The sequence below is a fragment of the Amia ocellicauda genome, chromosome 8, assembly GCF_036373705.1.
Source record: "Amia ocellicauda isolate fAmiCal2 chromosome 8, fAmiCal2.hap1, whole genome shotgun sequence".
Classification (NCBI taxonomy): Eukaryota; Metazoa; Chordata; class Actinopteri; order Amiiformes; family Amiidae; genus Amia; species Amia ocellicauda.
Window position 1 is genome coordinate 17,692,551 of NC_089857.1, and position 16,387 is coordinate 17,708,937.

Below are 16,387 nucleotides of genomic sequence, written 5' to 3' on the forward strand. Positions count from 1 at the left end.
TTCAAGCTGATTAAATAGGTATGTGTTGAGGGGCGGAGCTACATTAATCTAGCCGTGTCAGTAGACTGGTCTCAGAGCTCATTAGAAACATGTTTTAAGAAAGGCAGTAACCTTTAACAGAGCAGAACACAGTGCGGCCGCGATGTTTTAAAACACTTTTCAGTCCCAGTTTATAAAGGTTGTACTCTTCATCCTGGTGAGATTATTGATGGAAAAGACAATCCTCAATTGTGTCAGGTATGACTGTGTTAACCTACTTTTCTCCACAGTGATTGAACACTGCGGTAGAAGTGTGTGAAGACTTGTATCGCCCCATGTAAACTGATCTGATCTCAAACCATACTGCCCCCAACAGGATTTCATTCACCTCCAGCAACACTAAACGATCACCCCAGTGAGTTCAGTGACATTTCTAAAGTAAATCAACGAATAAACGATGCATCTGCAATCTTATTATAAAGGCTAAATACCCTTCATGAGAAGCTGATAAACCTATTCAAAGGTTACTGGAAAAGCCTCCACTGAGTGAGAGTGAAAATACACAATCTGAACATCATCTATTTGGAAGTGCCGGTAAATATGTTTGATACAATATTGTCATATGTTTTTTCCCCTTTTGCTCCGTATGTTTCAAAAAACATGTTTGGACCTTCATTGCCTTGATAATTCAACTGTTATTTACATTTTTTTCAAGGGTCTGAATAACTTTAGAGGCGACTGTATGTGTCTCTGTGTGTACGTGTATATACATATATATATATATATATATATATATATATCATGATATTCCCTCTATCGGTAATTCCCCAATCCCCCTAACACTTCACACCTATTCAGCTAATAATAGACAAAGTATGTCCCAGATATGAAAACTGCTCAGTTATATTAAGGACAGATCTATTAAAACAGCGAAGTTTCAAGACAGTTGCATTGAGAACATTTTACATCACCCTTGGGCGCAATTTAACAAGGCTTTAGTAAAACAAGGTAACTTGAAAACATTGCATGGAATTTGGAAAGTGTCTGTTAAAAGCTAGGAGTTCACACATCTTTTCAAGGTCTGTCTTGCTTGCATGCTTTCCACATTCAATTTCTTAATAAATCACACAGTCCTGGAATTGTAAGTCAGGTCTATTTTTGGCCCTCCCCTGGCGCAGGTCTATTTCTTATAAGTTAAGCTTTGAAACACCACAGTTACTTCCAGATACAGCTTCGAAAAACAGAGATGGCTGTCAGTCTCACTTTAATTCAGAGAATGTATTTTCCCATGCATGTTATATTTACGACAAATATTGTACTATATAGCAAATTGGTTATCCTTCGGTTTAAATGCCCTATTAGCTGAAGCATTAGTCATTTTAGAAGTGGACGTCTATATTTCTGTGACAAATTCAGACTTGAAAATTCCAGTGTGACACATTTACCCCCAAACCAACACTTTGAGTATGCCATCTGATCAAGTTACTTAAAGATCTGATGAGTACTTTCCTGCTCCATTGAATCAAACTGATGCTGACTTGCGCATTGCTGATTATTTAATAGGTAACTTTTATTGCTGCTGGCCACTAAGGCGTATGCTCTCCTCCGGTTATACACCTCTAGTTTAATCATCTTTTATGGAGGGCACATCTATGAGCTCCATTTATCAATCCCTCTCCACTGCAGTGTCTGAAGTGATTGAGACAGGAAACGTAACTGCCTGAGTGACAAGTCTAGGAATAAAAAAAGCAAATGGGAGCATATACTGTTTATGGAAAATATGTATTTGCTGTGTCCAGCTCATCACTAATGGTTATGTATAACTCTTAGTATGATGGAATTATCATCAACTCTTTCCTATATGTTGTAAGTACATGTCCATTAACATTCAACCTACTAGGCAGTTTAGTGAGGAATGCCAGCTGTCTTTTAATGGGATACTTCATATCTCTGGAAACCACGTTCAGTTTGTGCGCCATGTCAGTAAGAGCATCACTCTCTAAATGCCTATTTATGTCATCCTTGTTTATCCTAATTAAAGTTGCCCTGCAAGATTATTTATTTGACTTCAGCATTCATTTATTTCTATATAAACAAATTATATTTAATTCAAAATCCTTTGCAGATCAGAAGTGATAATGCCTCTCTTGCTACAAAAGGTTGTTTTTCCTGTCATAAGGATGCTTTGTATATATTTTAACCAAGGGATTTGTGTTTGAACTGTTTTATAAATAAATCAATAAATAACATTAAATAATATGAAAGTTGTTTTCCACATTGAATGTATTGAAGTGCAGCCCTTTTTATAAAATAGTCAGTGCTGTAGAACTACAAACACTGTGGGCAAAAAGGAAATAAATGGAAAAGACAAAACTGTACCAGCAGTCACAAGAGGCATGCTAGTGGGCACACATGCAGCGAGCGTCACTGTGGCAAGGACACATCTCACAAGGGTGATCCAAGATGCTGCTCATCTGAGCATGTCAGCAATGGCAAAGTCAAACAGACAGCCCTGGCCACACATGTTTAGTGGCATACCCAGCAAAAAAGCCTGTAACAAAGGTTTTCCAAGTATGACCAACTTCAACTCAAAACCACAGAAATTTAATGTCTGGCTTTCTGCATGAGAACAGTTTTCAGATTAAAGTGGTAGAGTATTATAAAAGCTACACATACTATGCAGTTATTTTTAAGCATTTATCAAAAACTCTAGTCTTTAAAGAGACGGGTAATGGTGTGAATTGAACTAGTAATAGTATTAGGCCGAAACAAGTATTCTTTTTGAAGAACATTTAATTACAAGTTTCAAAATTACACATATTTTACTATTGCAGAAGAATATACTGCTGTCACTGATTCAGAAATGTTTTTCTGACAGACAATTACATACAAACACACACACACACACACACACACACACACACACACACACACAATACTATAAAACATAAAACAATGTACACACTGAGCAAGAATACAATGCCCTTATTGAAAAAAGTTCTCAGGGGAAGATGTCTAACACTTATAATTGATTTACTCATTTTAAATAAAATGTTATGTATATGTAATTTGTGTTTTACTGGAACTTTTGGTATGTATTCTGTCACTGTGAGTGAAGTTAAAGGGGGGGGGGACAATAAGTGGCTGAAAATGTATTTTCTTCTTTGACATCCAAAATATTTGTTCTGGCAACAATATAAAGTAAAAGTTGAAACAACAAACACACTCACACAAACAATGAAAGCCAATCTGGTCAAGTATGTGTTCCCAACCATGTACTTTATAACAGGGACTAGTACTGAATTAATAATTGTTTAGATGTTTTCACAGAGAGGAATCTTACCGACTACCTTCTTTATATTATTGATGACTCCAAAGATCAACCAAAGGAGGTTAATCTCAGCAAACACATATAGAGACTCCTATGCTTCTAATGAGTGTCAGGAGAAATCACATTCATTTTTCTTTAGGGCTGCAGAACACATCAAGAAGATTAATATTGCAAAAAAAGTCAGGACAAGTGTCACCTAGTTGAATCAATTATGAATGAAATGAGAGTCCGTTAGTCATTAGATATTAAAATAAAATAAAATGTATGGATATTTTGGTATAAAATGATCATTTTCAATACTAGATTTTGATGGTAATGTGACACAAATTATGTAACTTTATTATAGGTTGGCCTGTCAAAAACACTTCTCGTGTATGTGTATGTATATATATATATATATATATATATATATATATATATATATATATTTTTTTTTTACTTTGCCTAAGGCAGTTCTGAGCAAGAACAAGTTGTCTGTTGCCATTTATTTGCCTGTGTGTCTTTAATGTATTCATGTGAAATTCATGTGATTTTCATAGCAGCCAGGGAAGAGACATGACAATGCAAACGGCCTGCTTACAGAGGGATCTCTCTTTCCGTCAATGTTACGACATCTTCTGACACGCAGCTGACCTTGCATTAACAAATGCTGGCTGCTCTTTTCAGATGCACATTTTCACTCTCTGAATTTACGTCTCTGGTAATTCTATTACATGCTCACTGATCACAAGTGCTGAAGGTATTTTCTAATGGAGCTGAAAAATAGCTGGCAGATGCTGAGTGTGACTTTTAAAGATCTTCTCCTAGCCCGATGTGTATAAAATTAACAGTCGGGAAGTTTGTCACTTTGAGTAGCTTGCTGGTATGTCATTACATAGGTGCTCCATTGTCACCGCAGCTAGGAGATGATTTGTACACTGGATAAGGTCTTCAAAAACCAAGCCAAAAGCCCTGTATATATTAAATAATTAAAAATAAAATATCAAAATAGTTATATAATCATATTAGGAAGCATATTAGGGACTGAGTTCGTCCATGGCAAAATTATTAGGATACATCACAAACACAATAATTATTGGCAGTGATGAAAGGATAAAGGATAAAAGGAGAAAAATCTGCAAATAAATGTATATATTTCACTGGTAATCAGTGTGATATTTGTGATGAACTGCGGACATAAGATTTGGTTTTGGTTTAAACAAGCTCTGGTATTATGAACATATTGCAACCTTTTGAGGTTGTTGCTGTAAACAACTTTAATCTTCAGAGCATGAAAGCATGAATCAGCTTCTCAGCATCAAAAATGTTGTAAACAACGAAAAAGGGTGTAAGCCAAAAATGTTGTGAAGACGACAAACTGCCGCATTTCCATACACGAGCCAAGGAGATTAAAGAGGGATCCATAACAACACCCAGATTTCCAATTTCAGAGCTAGCTTTGATTTCAGCTGTTTCAAGAACCAGCGTGGAGGAGATAAGCTTGCCCAGCTGTTCCCCTGAACCTTCACACTATATTTCCGATTGACCAGAATCCAACTGGAGGAAGTTCCGGCACAGCCAGCGTCTCACATCAGTGCAACGGGACACAACAGAAACTATTAGTTTAAGGCGATCTGAGCAGTGTCATCTCAGAAGTGAGAATTCGTTTGAGTGATGGATAATCTGGGACTTAAGGGATAATATAAATGTTAAGTACTAAACAAAAATATATTGGATATTTAAGGAAAACCATAATAATTTAGCTCTTTACAGCAGAAACACTTGAGAGAATAGAAGAGGCAGGGTACATTTGTATTATATTTTGTTGTATTTTAAATTATATCAGTTCAATTTGGAGAATTCTGACACTATAGTTATGTTTAATAGTTTAATAGTCTTAGCCAAAGCTTTATTTGGTTTGTTTGGCCACAGTAGGTTGAACACAAGCCCAGGAGCTGGCAGAGTCCAGAACATGTTGAATTCCTTTGTCTGCCGCTCAGGGGATACAGTTGTTACTAGTTACTACCTACGCAGTCTGATAAGATGTGCTCTGTCTGCAGTAGATGCCACACGTAGGTATGCTTAGATGTGATTCATGAAATGGATGAAAAGGCTTGAAAATGAATTCCATGCTTCAGGTAATGATTCACTTTAGATTCCTGCATTGTAAATCGGGCATCATCGGCAAATGTTGTTTGTATGTTTTCAACTGTTTCATTTTCCACTGACAGAAAATGGTATATAAACTATAGTGTTTCTCATTTAGCCTAATTAGGGACATTTAATTTCAAACTGCATAATTGTGTATGCTGGAAATGAAATATACTTAATGAATAAAACGATTCAGTTGTGTGAAACATTCTCATTCTCTCTTGCTCAAATATACGTATATATATATATATATATATATATATATATATATATATATATTTTTTTTTAATCAAAACACTTTCTCATTTGTGAATAGGGCCCTGTAGTGTTTGAGGAGAAATCAATCAACAAACTAGTTTAAATACCTGAAAAGGTAATCTGGAAAAATGAATGTCACAAATAGATTTCAATTAAGGCTGCCAGAGATTTAAATATTTAATAGCTGGTGAATTTGCTCATTATGTAATTAACTTCAATAAAAATAAGCATTTCTGATAACGGTTGTCCGGTCGTTTTAATGTAAATGACTTTCGGTTAATTGGCAGTTATTATAACTGGAATGTCCATGTGTTATTCAAAAACCTCAAACTTTGTTTCTAAGCATTCTTACAAGACCTGCATTTATCTAAATTTAATTGAAGCTTGCTATGGTCCAGTATGTTTTTTGATACTGTTTGCAACGTTCAGACAGTTCTTTAGGCTGAACATCTTTCACAAAACATGCTTATTCAAAGGAATTAAATTAAATTAATCTTTGGCTAAATTGTTTCCTTCGGCTGAATATATGAGCACATCTGGGTGTAATTATCTTAAGTGGGTGTCTTTGGCAATATGTGACACTAAGTTGCAAATGTTTCTCATAACAATTCTATTTATCTCTACAAAACACAAAATCCTTCGGTGGAAATATGCAGTCCTAATGTCAAAACAAACAGCGCATGGCACTGCTGAATGTCTTCTTAATGGCACTCTCAGCTAAAACAATTTCCGTCAATGAACTAATTAGAAGTAGTTTGAATAAATTATTGTGGGAACAGTTATCTTTAATTATAAAAACAACAAAACTACCTAGTTTGTGTTTTTAAATAATGGATATGTATATGCTGTCTGCTGTATATTTTAACATAAAATTAATAGTTAATCTACATTCATTTTATCTGGTACTTTTATTATAAATATATGACCAAAGCTTTTGAACTCCTGTTCCCCAGTGCTGAAAACTGTTTAAATCAAGATTTCTGGTCCACTGAATGGAGGTCAAAACGTTTCAGCTTTCATTCAGACAAATGACAGCGTGGAAAAGGTATACAAAGATGAGAAAGCAGTCAAACTAATTGGAATTACTCAAGATTTGATGGAAACTAGTGGTTGCACATTATTACGTACAGTTACAGTACAATTGTATTTTAATTAATGTGTTATTTAACCATTTAATGTAATTCTAAACTGGCATCAGAGTAAAAAACGAAAAAACTTCAGGTCCCCCTTTCATAGCTTTCCATTTGTCAACCTTTCCCTCACATTGTACATTTATTGGTCTTAAAGCATTACTTAGTAGATGATAGAAATGTCTGCGTAGGTCAGGGAAGAACTTCTATTAATTTAAGGCTGAGCCACTGGATATTTAATCAGTAATATTATCCGGGAGCATTTCTATCCATAGATCTCATAGGAAGAGGTGTGGGATTTAAGTTTGATTTAAATTGCAGTGCCCTGTTGGTCATTCAACCCATGCAAAGTGTTTATTAATTGTTTCCAGGAAGTTGATAACCCCTGATTATACAAAGTCCTGTAGCCCCTTTCCTTGCTCACCCAGTGTGTGTGTGTGGGGGGGATCTGAAGTTGACTGTAAAGAGCACAGAAGTGGCACTCCTGAAGGTCTTATTGGCAGTGCCCCAAAGCACTCTGTCTGTAATGGCTTTGTAATCCGACCAACAGTGGAGAGGCACTGCCCTTTCAAGTCACCCATAAAATAACCCAGAGTGGCAGTCGGAAAATCATTCGCAATAGATTGCAGTGCAGGTTGGGAGGCAAATGAGGCGAGGAAACGCATTCCTAAGTGCTCCAGAATCTGGGCGGCGGTTTGTGTTTTGTTTTTCGCCCCTTTTTGTGGGTTGTCACCTTGACGAAACTGAAAAATGAGGTGGCAGCAAAATGTCCAGCTTCCAGACAGAGACAGTGTGTTGCTTGTGGCACGTTTACCATGTTTACCATTTACCATTTAAATGTGCCACAAGCAACGCACTGTCCCTGTCTGGAAGCTGGACATGTAGTTCCTGTCTTGTAAAAATTGAGTGCCAACTGGATACTGGTTTTTAAAACAAACAAAATAAAAATAAGAATAAGAAAAAAAAGCAGTTGAGCCATATGACAAATGTAGCACTCGATACACTGCAGGGGAAAGGTGTTAGACTGGCAGTAATGCAGAACAAGCAGCAGCCTGTTAATATCACATCTTGTGCAGATGGAGCGGCGCTGGCCTCACAAGGGGGCAGCGCTGAAAAAAGCCACAAAAGGTGTGTGTGTGCGAGACGTGCAAGGAAGGGGCACTTGTCGTACCAGGCTAGTCAATTTCCCCAATACGAGTTCATTTCTATAACGGAGTCCAGTCGCTCCAATAAGACTCTGAAATTCAGCTGTGTCATCAGCGCACTGCACATCTCCCCCAAGTAAGTGACTTAACCTCCTTGTGCTCCAGCCTTCAGATGAGATATACAACCAAGGATTGTTAAGTGACTCCGGAGCAGCTGTTGTCATTGCATATTTCACCCTAGTTTCCGTAAATTGTTTTTATAACATAATCTGCTAAAAGACAAATAAAAGACAAAATAAATAACCTTGAATGTCGCATTTCAGCATTAGTCATGTCATGTTTTCACAGTAAAGTACTTGGCTCAAATGTTATTTTTTATCCCTAAATGCTGTAGGGACTTATAAACACAACAGAATGTAGCTTTTCAGCATTTTTATATATTGAATTATTTATTTTATATATGTATTAGTGGTACATATCTATCTATATTTCTATCTATATGTATAAAGCTGAATATTTAAAACGCAGAATATCCCAAACCTAGGATTTTACCGTTTTAATTAAATCTAAATCTAAATTTAATTTAATTTAATTAATTAAATGTATCGGCTTTAGTTTCACAGTATGTACCTTCACGTCGGACTTGATCTCCTGCTGAGGTTCAACCTTAACTTACAAAACCTCATAAAATATATATGGAATTCAGTAATTCGGTCATTTGAAGACCAAGAAAATGTTACCCTTCATAATCATCTTGTGACCTGCTATAAAATAATAGCTAAATATTTATATATATGTAAAATCAAATCAATCTTGGTAATATGAAAGGAATAGATTGCTTCATCTTAATAGGTATCAATAAAATTCCGGATCAATAATTGTAATATTTCAAGAATAGCCTGTGGGGAGATTCAGATCCCATGCTGTGTGTGTCTGAGGCGTGGAGATGGTCGTACTCACATGCAATCCGAACATGGGCCTTGCGACTCTTGGTGGTGCCCGCGGAGCTCCATGCCACACACTGGCACCAGTAATCCTCCGGGCCGAACAGCTCCTCCACCTGCTGCCGGGAGATCTCGATACTGGCCTCCCTGACCACCAGCCCTGCAGAGGAATGACACAGAGATGAGGATCTCAATCAGCACCCAGGAGAAAAGGAGCAGAGAGACAGAATGCAATCCCGAGTCACTTTTCCACAGCCCTGGAGCAAAAGTAATCCATCTCGACTAGAACGATTATATACTTTTGAAGGCTCATTCATGGCAGATCTACTCACTTGAATTTTAAATTAACATTTTTTTTTTTTAAGTCTAAGTTGAGGGGTTTTAAATATATATTTTTTCCTGGTATTTGCGAGGAACTAAGAACGATGGCAAATTCTGAAATAAGAAGCAGCAGCGACACTTTGACTCAATGTTATAATAGTCATTTGATGTAATGCAGCGTATTACAGTACACTTTTACATTTAATCCACATTTTTACTACAACACCATGTCGCCTTCCAGTGTTTTCTGGAGACAAAACACAAGATATGTGCTTTATCTCAAGTAAGGCAACCTCTTTAATTTGTTACCAGGAGAAAAAAATATATATATTAGTTTGGTTTTGCAAAGGTGTATATGGAGGTAAAGCGGAGGATTATTATGATGCAAGATGTACAATTAGGTCCATAAATATTTGGACAGTGACACAATTGTCATAATTTTGGCTCTGTACACCACCACAATGGATTTGAAAGGAAACAATGCAAATCCTTTCCAGTCAATGACTGCATGAAGTCTGGAACCCATAGACGTCACCAGATGCTGGGTTTCTTCCCTGGTGATGCTCTGCCAGGCCTGCACTGCAGCTGTCTTTAGTTCCTGCTTGTCCTTCCTTTCAGATCCATTGTGGTGACGTACAGGGTTAAAATGATGACAATTGTGTCACTGTCCAAATATTTATGGACCTAACTGTATATTTATCAGCACACAACAGCTACTGTCCTGAATTGGGAGCTGATGGATGAAGTAGGTCAACACTGTGCCCCAGAAAGGAATTAAAGCAGCGACCCCCCGGCCCTCTGATGTATAGCAATGCAGGATTGAGCTGCACAGGCCTACATCTAATATTAATAAATTGTAAGTTCATACATTCATTCAAAAGCTTCTGAATGCTGAACATTTGACATTTATCTTGTTCCAGAGTCAGAGTAATGTCTCTCCCCAAGGCTCTGTCTGCTCAGTTCTGTCTTTCTGTTCAAGTTTCAGATTTGATGTCACTCAGTTTGAATGCGTTCCCTTGTATCCAGTTTCCAGAACTTTTCCTGCTCTTCTTCATTCGAGCAGGAGTAAAAGTAGGATTCTTTAATTAGATATTTTCCCAAGATGCCCTTTTGGTGTCTCTATAACAAAACTGTCTGTTCAGTTTCCTGTTTTCTGATATGACTTGTTTTAAGTGGTGGCTGCCCAGAAATATAAACTATCGTCTCTTCCAACCTCCTCTGTCATCATAATAGATCCTAAAAGTGATTAATCCATAAATTCTGGCATGTATTGCAATACCTAATTAATGTTTTTTGATGTAAAGGAAAAATAAGAAAGCCTAGGAGAACTAGGGAACTGTGTGTAAGCAGCCAATTCATACATTTTACATGTCTGAGTGGTCATAACTCTTCAGAATGAGTGAGTGAGTGAAACATAACGGAGTCTGATGGGTTGGGGGTGCATTAACTGCTACAGCCATTGGCATCCAGTAATTGATCCAAGGAGGCCACCATCACCGAGTCATAGCACAGCATAGTTTTCTTTGTGGTTTCCTGTCTATCTCACAACCACTCGACTCACCTCAGGTTGAGACCCCCAAGCCACATTAGCTGGTTGGCTAGCAGAGCACAAAGTCTGAGAGACAGCGGGCCGCGGCGCAAAGGAAAAATGATCCGCTATGCAGATGTGAAGACCAAAGTTGTGATTTTGCTCGTGCATTTCCATTCCTCCCTGCTCCTGTGCTGGAGCTCGCTGCCTTTGTCTAGATGCAGCATGTGCGCTCAAGTGAATTAAAGGGGTCACAGAAACCTGCCAGAGGTCTGTGTTTTACATCTATCTGCGTTCAAGCCTTTCAGAAGAGGAAAGTGGGAGAAGAAAAAAAAAAATCAGTTGGCTGTTTATTTCAGGTTCAGGAGATTTACACAGCCTTTTCTAATGATCTGGGGCTTCATGCACTGTGGTAATGCGTCCCAGTCTCCAGCTTAATGCTCATGCAAAATTTAAGCACTCTGTAGCAAGTCGGAGGCCACAGATGAATCGGGATGTAGCTACAGTTCTTATGATGGTTAAAGCTCTTTAGCACTTTGCCAGGCGACGATGTTAAAAACAGAAGCACAAGAAAGACAAAGAAAGAAAGAAAGGAGGAAAAAAAAAAAAAAAAAAAACTATTGAACTTCTGGTATCAAGGAAACCATGGGAGAATTCAGAGCACTTCACAGGGAGGCTCGGCAAAAAGGAAGGAAGGAAAAAAAATAAAAATAAAAAAATCAATGGAAATAATAAAAAGTAGTAAATCCCCGAAGGAAAAAGCATTGAACGCTAGATGTTCCTATTTATTTATTTATTTATTTAGTTGTATATTTTCCCCGTGTTTGTGCAGTTTGAGCTTTTCTCCAGTGAGAAAGCTCTTGTCATATCTATGTTCAAAGTGTTCAGGTGTGTAATTCTGACATTATCTTTGGGGTGAACTACGGTTCAGTCAATGCCACAATTAAGTGTGTAGTTATGAAAGAAATGTAAAGTATTGGGGGACATTATGAAGAACAGTGCAGAAATGCAAGATCCCCTCAAATTAGGGTAAAGTCTATGTGAAAGAGCAGGATTATTTCTCATTATATAAAGCATATGAAAAAGAGTAGCTTCCACAAAGTATTTAAATGTAAAAGGGAGTGTGTTTATTTTTAAAATTGGTTGTGCAGGGGAAAATGTAACTTTGCAAAAACAGGATTGATTAATTATCTATCTCAAAGTCTAGCTTTTTAATTTTTAAAGGGAAGCTGTATAGTCTGAACATATAAAACATTAAAACTGACTTGTACAGAGAGCCAGTGTTTTTGCAGCTAATGCAATACACCTCCAAAGCTATATTTCAAGAGATCATCACAGCATTTGGTCGTCTTCAAATCAAACGGTCTGCTTATGTATCCTTTTTAGAAATCTCTGAATCAAAGATGTAGGATAATAGATAGTTAACAACACCCCCTGAAACAAGTAAATTGATCTCAGTCTAAAACCATTACAAATATGGAATAATTACAAAATAAATACAATTAAAATAAATGGGATACACACCACAGACGCCATGGGACATTTGCAATTGGAAATTAATCTAAGGAATTCATGCTGCAACTAATAAAAGTGTATAATTTCCCCTACACAGGATTTGATTGATCAATGACAATTTATTTCATACTGCAGAGCAGTTTTTTTCTATCACTTTTTGATATATGTCAGCTGTTGGGATATGTGTAGACAAAGCCTTTCACAGAGTGTGAAAAACACTGGAAAATGTCATTGTTCACTGACACAGAAAGTTATTGACCTCATTTATGAACCATCATGAGCATAAATAATTGAAGCTTGTGATTCACCATACAGTATATTTTATTTACAAAAAAATCTAACAAAACCAACCCATGCACAGCACAGCACAGCACAGCACAGAGAAGTGCAGACTGCAATTCAGGAAGTCGGTCCCTGTGATCCCAGACATGGACTGAGTATATCAAGCCAGATAACCTGGATTTATACTACACTAGGTCAGTCATTAAGTCTGGGTCAGTAAAGAGTAAATCAAAGAATCGTGAAAAATAAAGCCCTGGACTTCCTTGCCAGTTGCCACAGCTGTTTAAGTGACCCCTGCTTTTGCGTGTCTGCTAGTAAGTCTTGTAACTGTCATTTCACAGCCATGGCTCCCCAGTACTCCATTTCTCACAATGTTGGCACCATATATATTCACAGTTTGAATATATGTCTTGTTTTTTAACAAATGTATCTGTATTACAAATACCAACTAGAGAGAGAGTGCTGTATAAACAGTAAGCTGTTTATAAAAAAATCTAATGGCATTAGATCTTCTTTGTCTTCCTGTTGGCGGAAAAGTCCTACCCAGCCAGAGACGCTTAGAAAAATAAAATGTTCAATTAAAGAAAAATGAGGATTCCATAGCTTGCTCACAATTGCCCACATCAGAAAGGTCGTACACCTACACTGGGACATTTATGAAAGAACAGTGGATTTGTTTCAAGAATAAAAGCCACTCCACAGAAAATATAATGGGTAATGGTATTTGTGCGAACGTTATCGCTCCATTTCTGCTGACAGTCCCCTGTTGCATCAGCTCTCATTATTGCATCGCTGTGTGTTAAAAGTTCCATTGACTCGTTACTCAAAAACATAGCTAACAGGGAAAATCAAACCAGACCTGTTGTTGAAACATCCTCTTTGTCAGAGTAATTGCGTTGTCTGCAAAGTCACATATTAGGGGGTTTAATACAAAGTACAAATATAACATTCTGCTCATCCAAAGCTTTTCTAACTAGAAGCGATTCTTACACTGATTACGATTATTATTACCCTTCATTCCCACTTTGCAAACAACAAAGGCAGCAGACATCAACAAACAGCAATTGGCTGATTTAACTGTCAGATTCATATGCTGGCTGTCAAACATTTGTCAAACAAGCAACAGGGATTTTGTTAAAATACATTAAAATAAATGTCTGTCAAGTATGTCCAGTATAAATAAAAAAATGTGTGTTTTTTCTGTTATGGGTTGAAATACTTGCCCATTGGTGAATTTGAGCATTTTTAAATTACTATGCTATCGATGAGATAATGGGAGAGATTATGGGCCCTGTGATTTCTTTACCAGAAAACATGAGGAATCCATTCAAGGTTCCCAGGGGATAAATAACAACAGACACTATTGGTTACCACTAAAATCCCTTTTAAAAAAGCTAATGATCCCTCAGGCTAATGTGTGCCGTTCCACTGTAAGCAAACTCTTTTTATATTTATTTATCTGAAGAACTCACATCTAATGATTTTGAGATGGACCCAGGCAGGCTTTGAGATAATGTGTTCCCTTTCTTCTCCAGGTACAATCAACATTACTAATCTAGTGCAGTAATGAGGTTGGGGCTGGTATTAATATTGTCTCCTCTTTCCCATGATAAAATAATTATGGACTGCCTAAATCTGTTCTTATCTGTGGCTTCTTTCTTTCAATCTCAGAGAAATTAGATACGAACTGTAAAAGATAAACGAAGGCTTGAAAGGCAATGCAGTCTCTGTATAGATGATTTGTGTTGTATATATTCTTCATTGTATGTTAGCACGTGGTCTTGCTTATCATAAGAATGCTTCCGAAAGGCTGTTTTTTCCATTACAAGTGTAAGAATAAAAATAATGAAATGACCTTTTGCAATTATCACTAAATTGTGTTCTCTTACACCTTTTTTATGCATTTATTTATTCTAATCTTTCCTTGGAGAATAAATTGGAAAAAACAACAACAAAAGCTTTAAAAAGTGGAAAAACTGAGCAACGAATTGACACTTCATAATGCAATTTTAAAATGTTAAGGCACCGAAATTATTACAAGCGGAAATGATTTATCGGTGTGTAAGATGTGCCTATTTTTTGTTTTTATCCGGGCCCAGTCATCGTGTGATCCAGTTATTCCAATCATGAGCTGAGATTTCCACACACGGACACATTGCGTCCTAAAAGAAAATGTGAATGACTTATAAATTCTTTTAAATCTTGTTAGGTTACAATTTATAACTTTATGAAAACATTGTGACAGTTCTAAATATGTATTACTGTACAATCCTCCTATTTGTACTGAATATTCCTGACATTATGAGTGTGATATGTATCTGTAGTATAATAAAAGCCATTATGGGGGGATTTGGGGAGTCACTTCAAAGCGCTGATGATAATCGGTATCACTGCTTAGTAGACTGTATCTTGTGTAGCACATATTGCAGAAGATTGTCATCTGCATCTCCTGACTCTGAAGTGACTACATTTTATTTACCTATATCTGTTACTGCATCCTGAATGTAATTGATATAGAATGGATGTTTGCTTTTAACTGAAAATGTCTTAACAAGGTTAAGTCTAACATTTTGGCTGGTACACTTTTAAGTGTGTATTTGTGAAGACTGTCTGCTTTGGCTATGCGGTATTGATAAGTTGATAGTGTCTAAGTGTTACAGAGCACAGTTCGGTATCCTTTTACTACTTAAAAGAAGCTACAGAGAGGGTGTGTGTATTGCCTGATGAATTAACATATACCAAATTAAATATGTGTATAATGTTACATCGTATCTGAGAATGAATAAATAAAAAGAACAGTATAGATGGCAAGGTTGTTTTAGAATATATATCTCCTCGGGCTACCAGATGCCATTATATACTACAAGCTTTCCTTGATTGATTGCAGTCAACTGGTAAAGTAACAAATTGAGTTTCTCCTGTAGCCCACAGGTACCAAACAGACTTGATTTTCCCAATGTATTTATATTTACTCAATTCCAAATTAACTCATGAGTTATTGGACAGATGATGGCATATTACACTGCCCAGCTGAAATCGCTGCTGTCCTGATATATTTATCAATATTTAGATAATGTGTACAAGACACATTGCTAAGAAAATTAGGAAATTCTGAACAGCGCAACACTGCTTGATGTTAAAATGGCAGAGAATGATCATTTAAAAATGGGCCAATGCATGGAGTATAAAAAATTGTGTGTGTAAATCAAATAAAGCAATATGAAAATAAAAAAACTATACATAAATACATACAGATTTCATATAGTGAAGTCTTCCTCCTTTTAAAATATGTCGCCTTTCTGGTTTCGCAGTTTGTATTTGAAATCATATTTGTTAATGTTGCCTTGAATGCGTTTGATATATTATAGTGACTGTATTGCCTTCAGCACTATACCAAATCGCAGGTAGTTATGGAAAAGCAAAAGCCAGCGAAGGACAGACCTTGGCTTATAATACCAGAGAAAGGTATATTCACTCAAAGTATCCACTGGCCCCTTGTTCTTCGTGTTCCCATTTATATTACTTTGACCCTTTACTCCACAGCACTATGAGTTCTGATATTTCAGAGCTGGTCCGTTTCCTTTGAAGAGTGGACTGTAATGAGGGTCGGAGATATGGTATCTTTTAACTTCTGTCTGGCTAGTAAGACCACATGCTTTGTGAGCAGCAAGCTAACTTTGTTTCCAGTTTTTCACCAGGGAGATTGGAGGTAACTTGGAGAATACTAAGAAAGTAACGTGTTTAGTATATGAAATATAAAACCCAACCATTACACGTACTATATGTTTGTTGTAAATACTACAAAACCTTATGTTTAATAGTAA

The 16,387-nt window shown here is 36.7% G+C and overlaps 1 protein-coding gene across 2 annotated transcripts in view; it reads right to left on the reverse strand.

Moving 5' to 3' along the window:
• The window catches only part of LOC136755552 (netrin receptor UNC5C), a 158,553-nt gene that overhangs the window by 54,503 nt on the left and 87,663 nt on the right, over positions 1–16,387 (reverse strand). For both annotated transcript variants that reach the window (XM_066712241.1, XM_066712240.1), the window contains exon 3: positions 8,934–9,077. In XM_066712241.1, the coding sequence (XP_066568338.1) occupies positions 8,934–9,077 (144 nt within the window). The remainder of the gene's footprint in view (positions 1–8,933; positions 9,078–16,387) is intronic.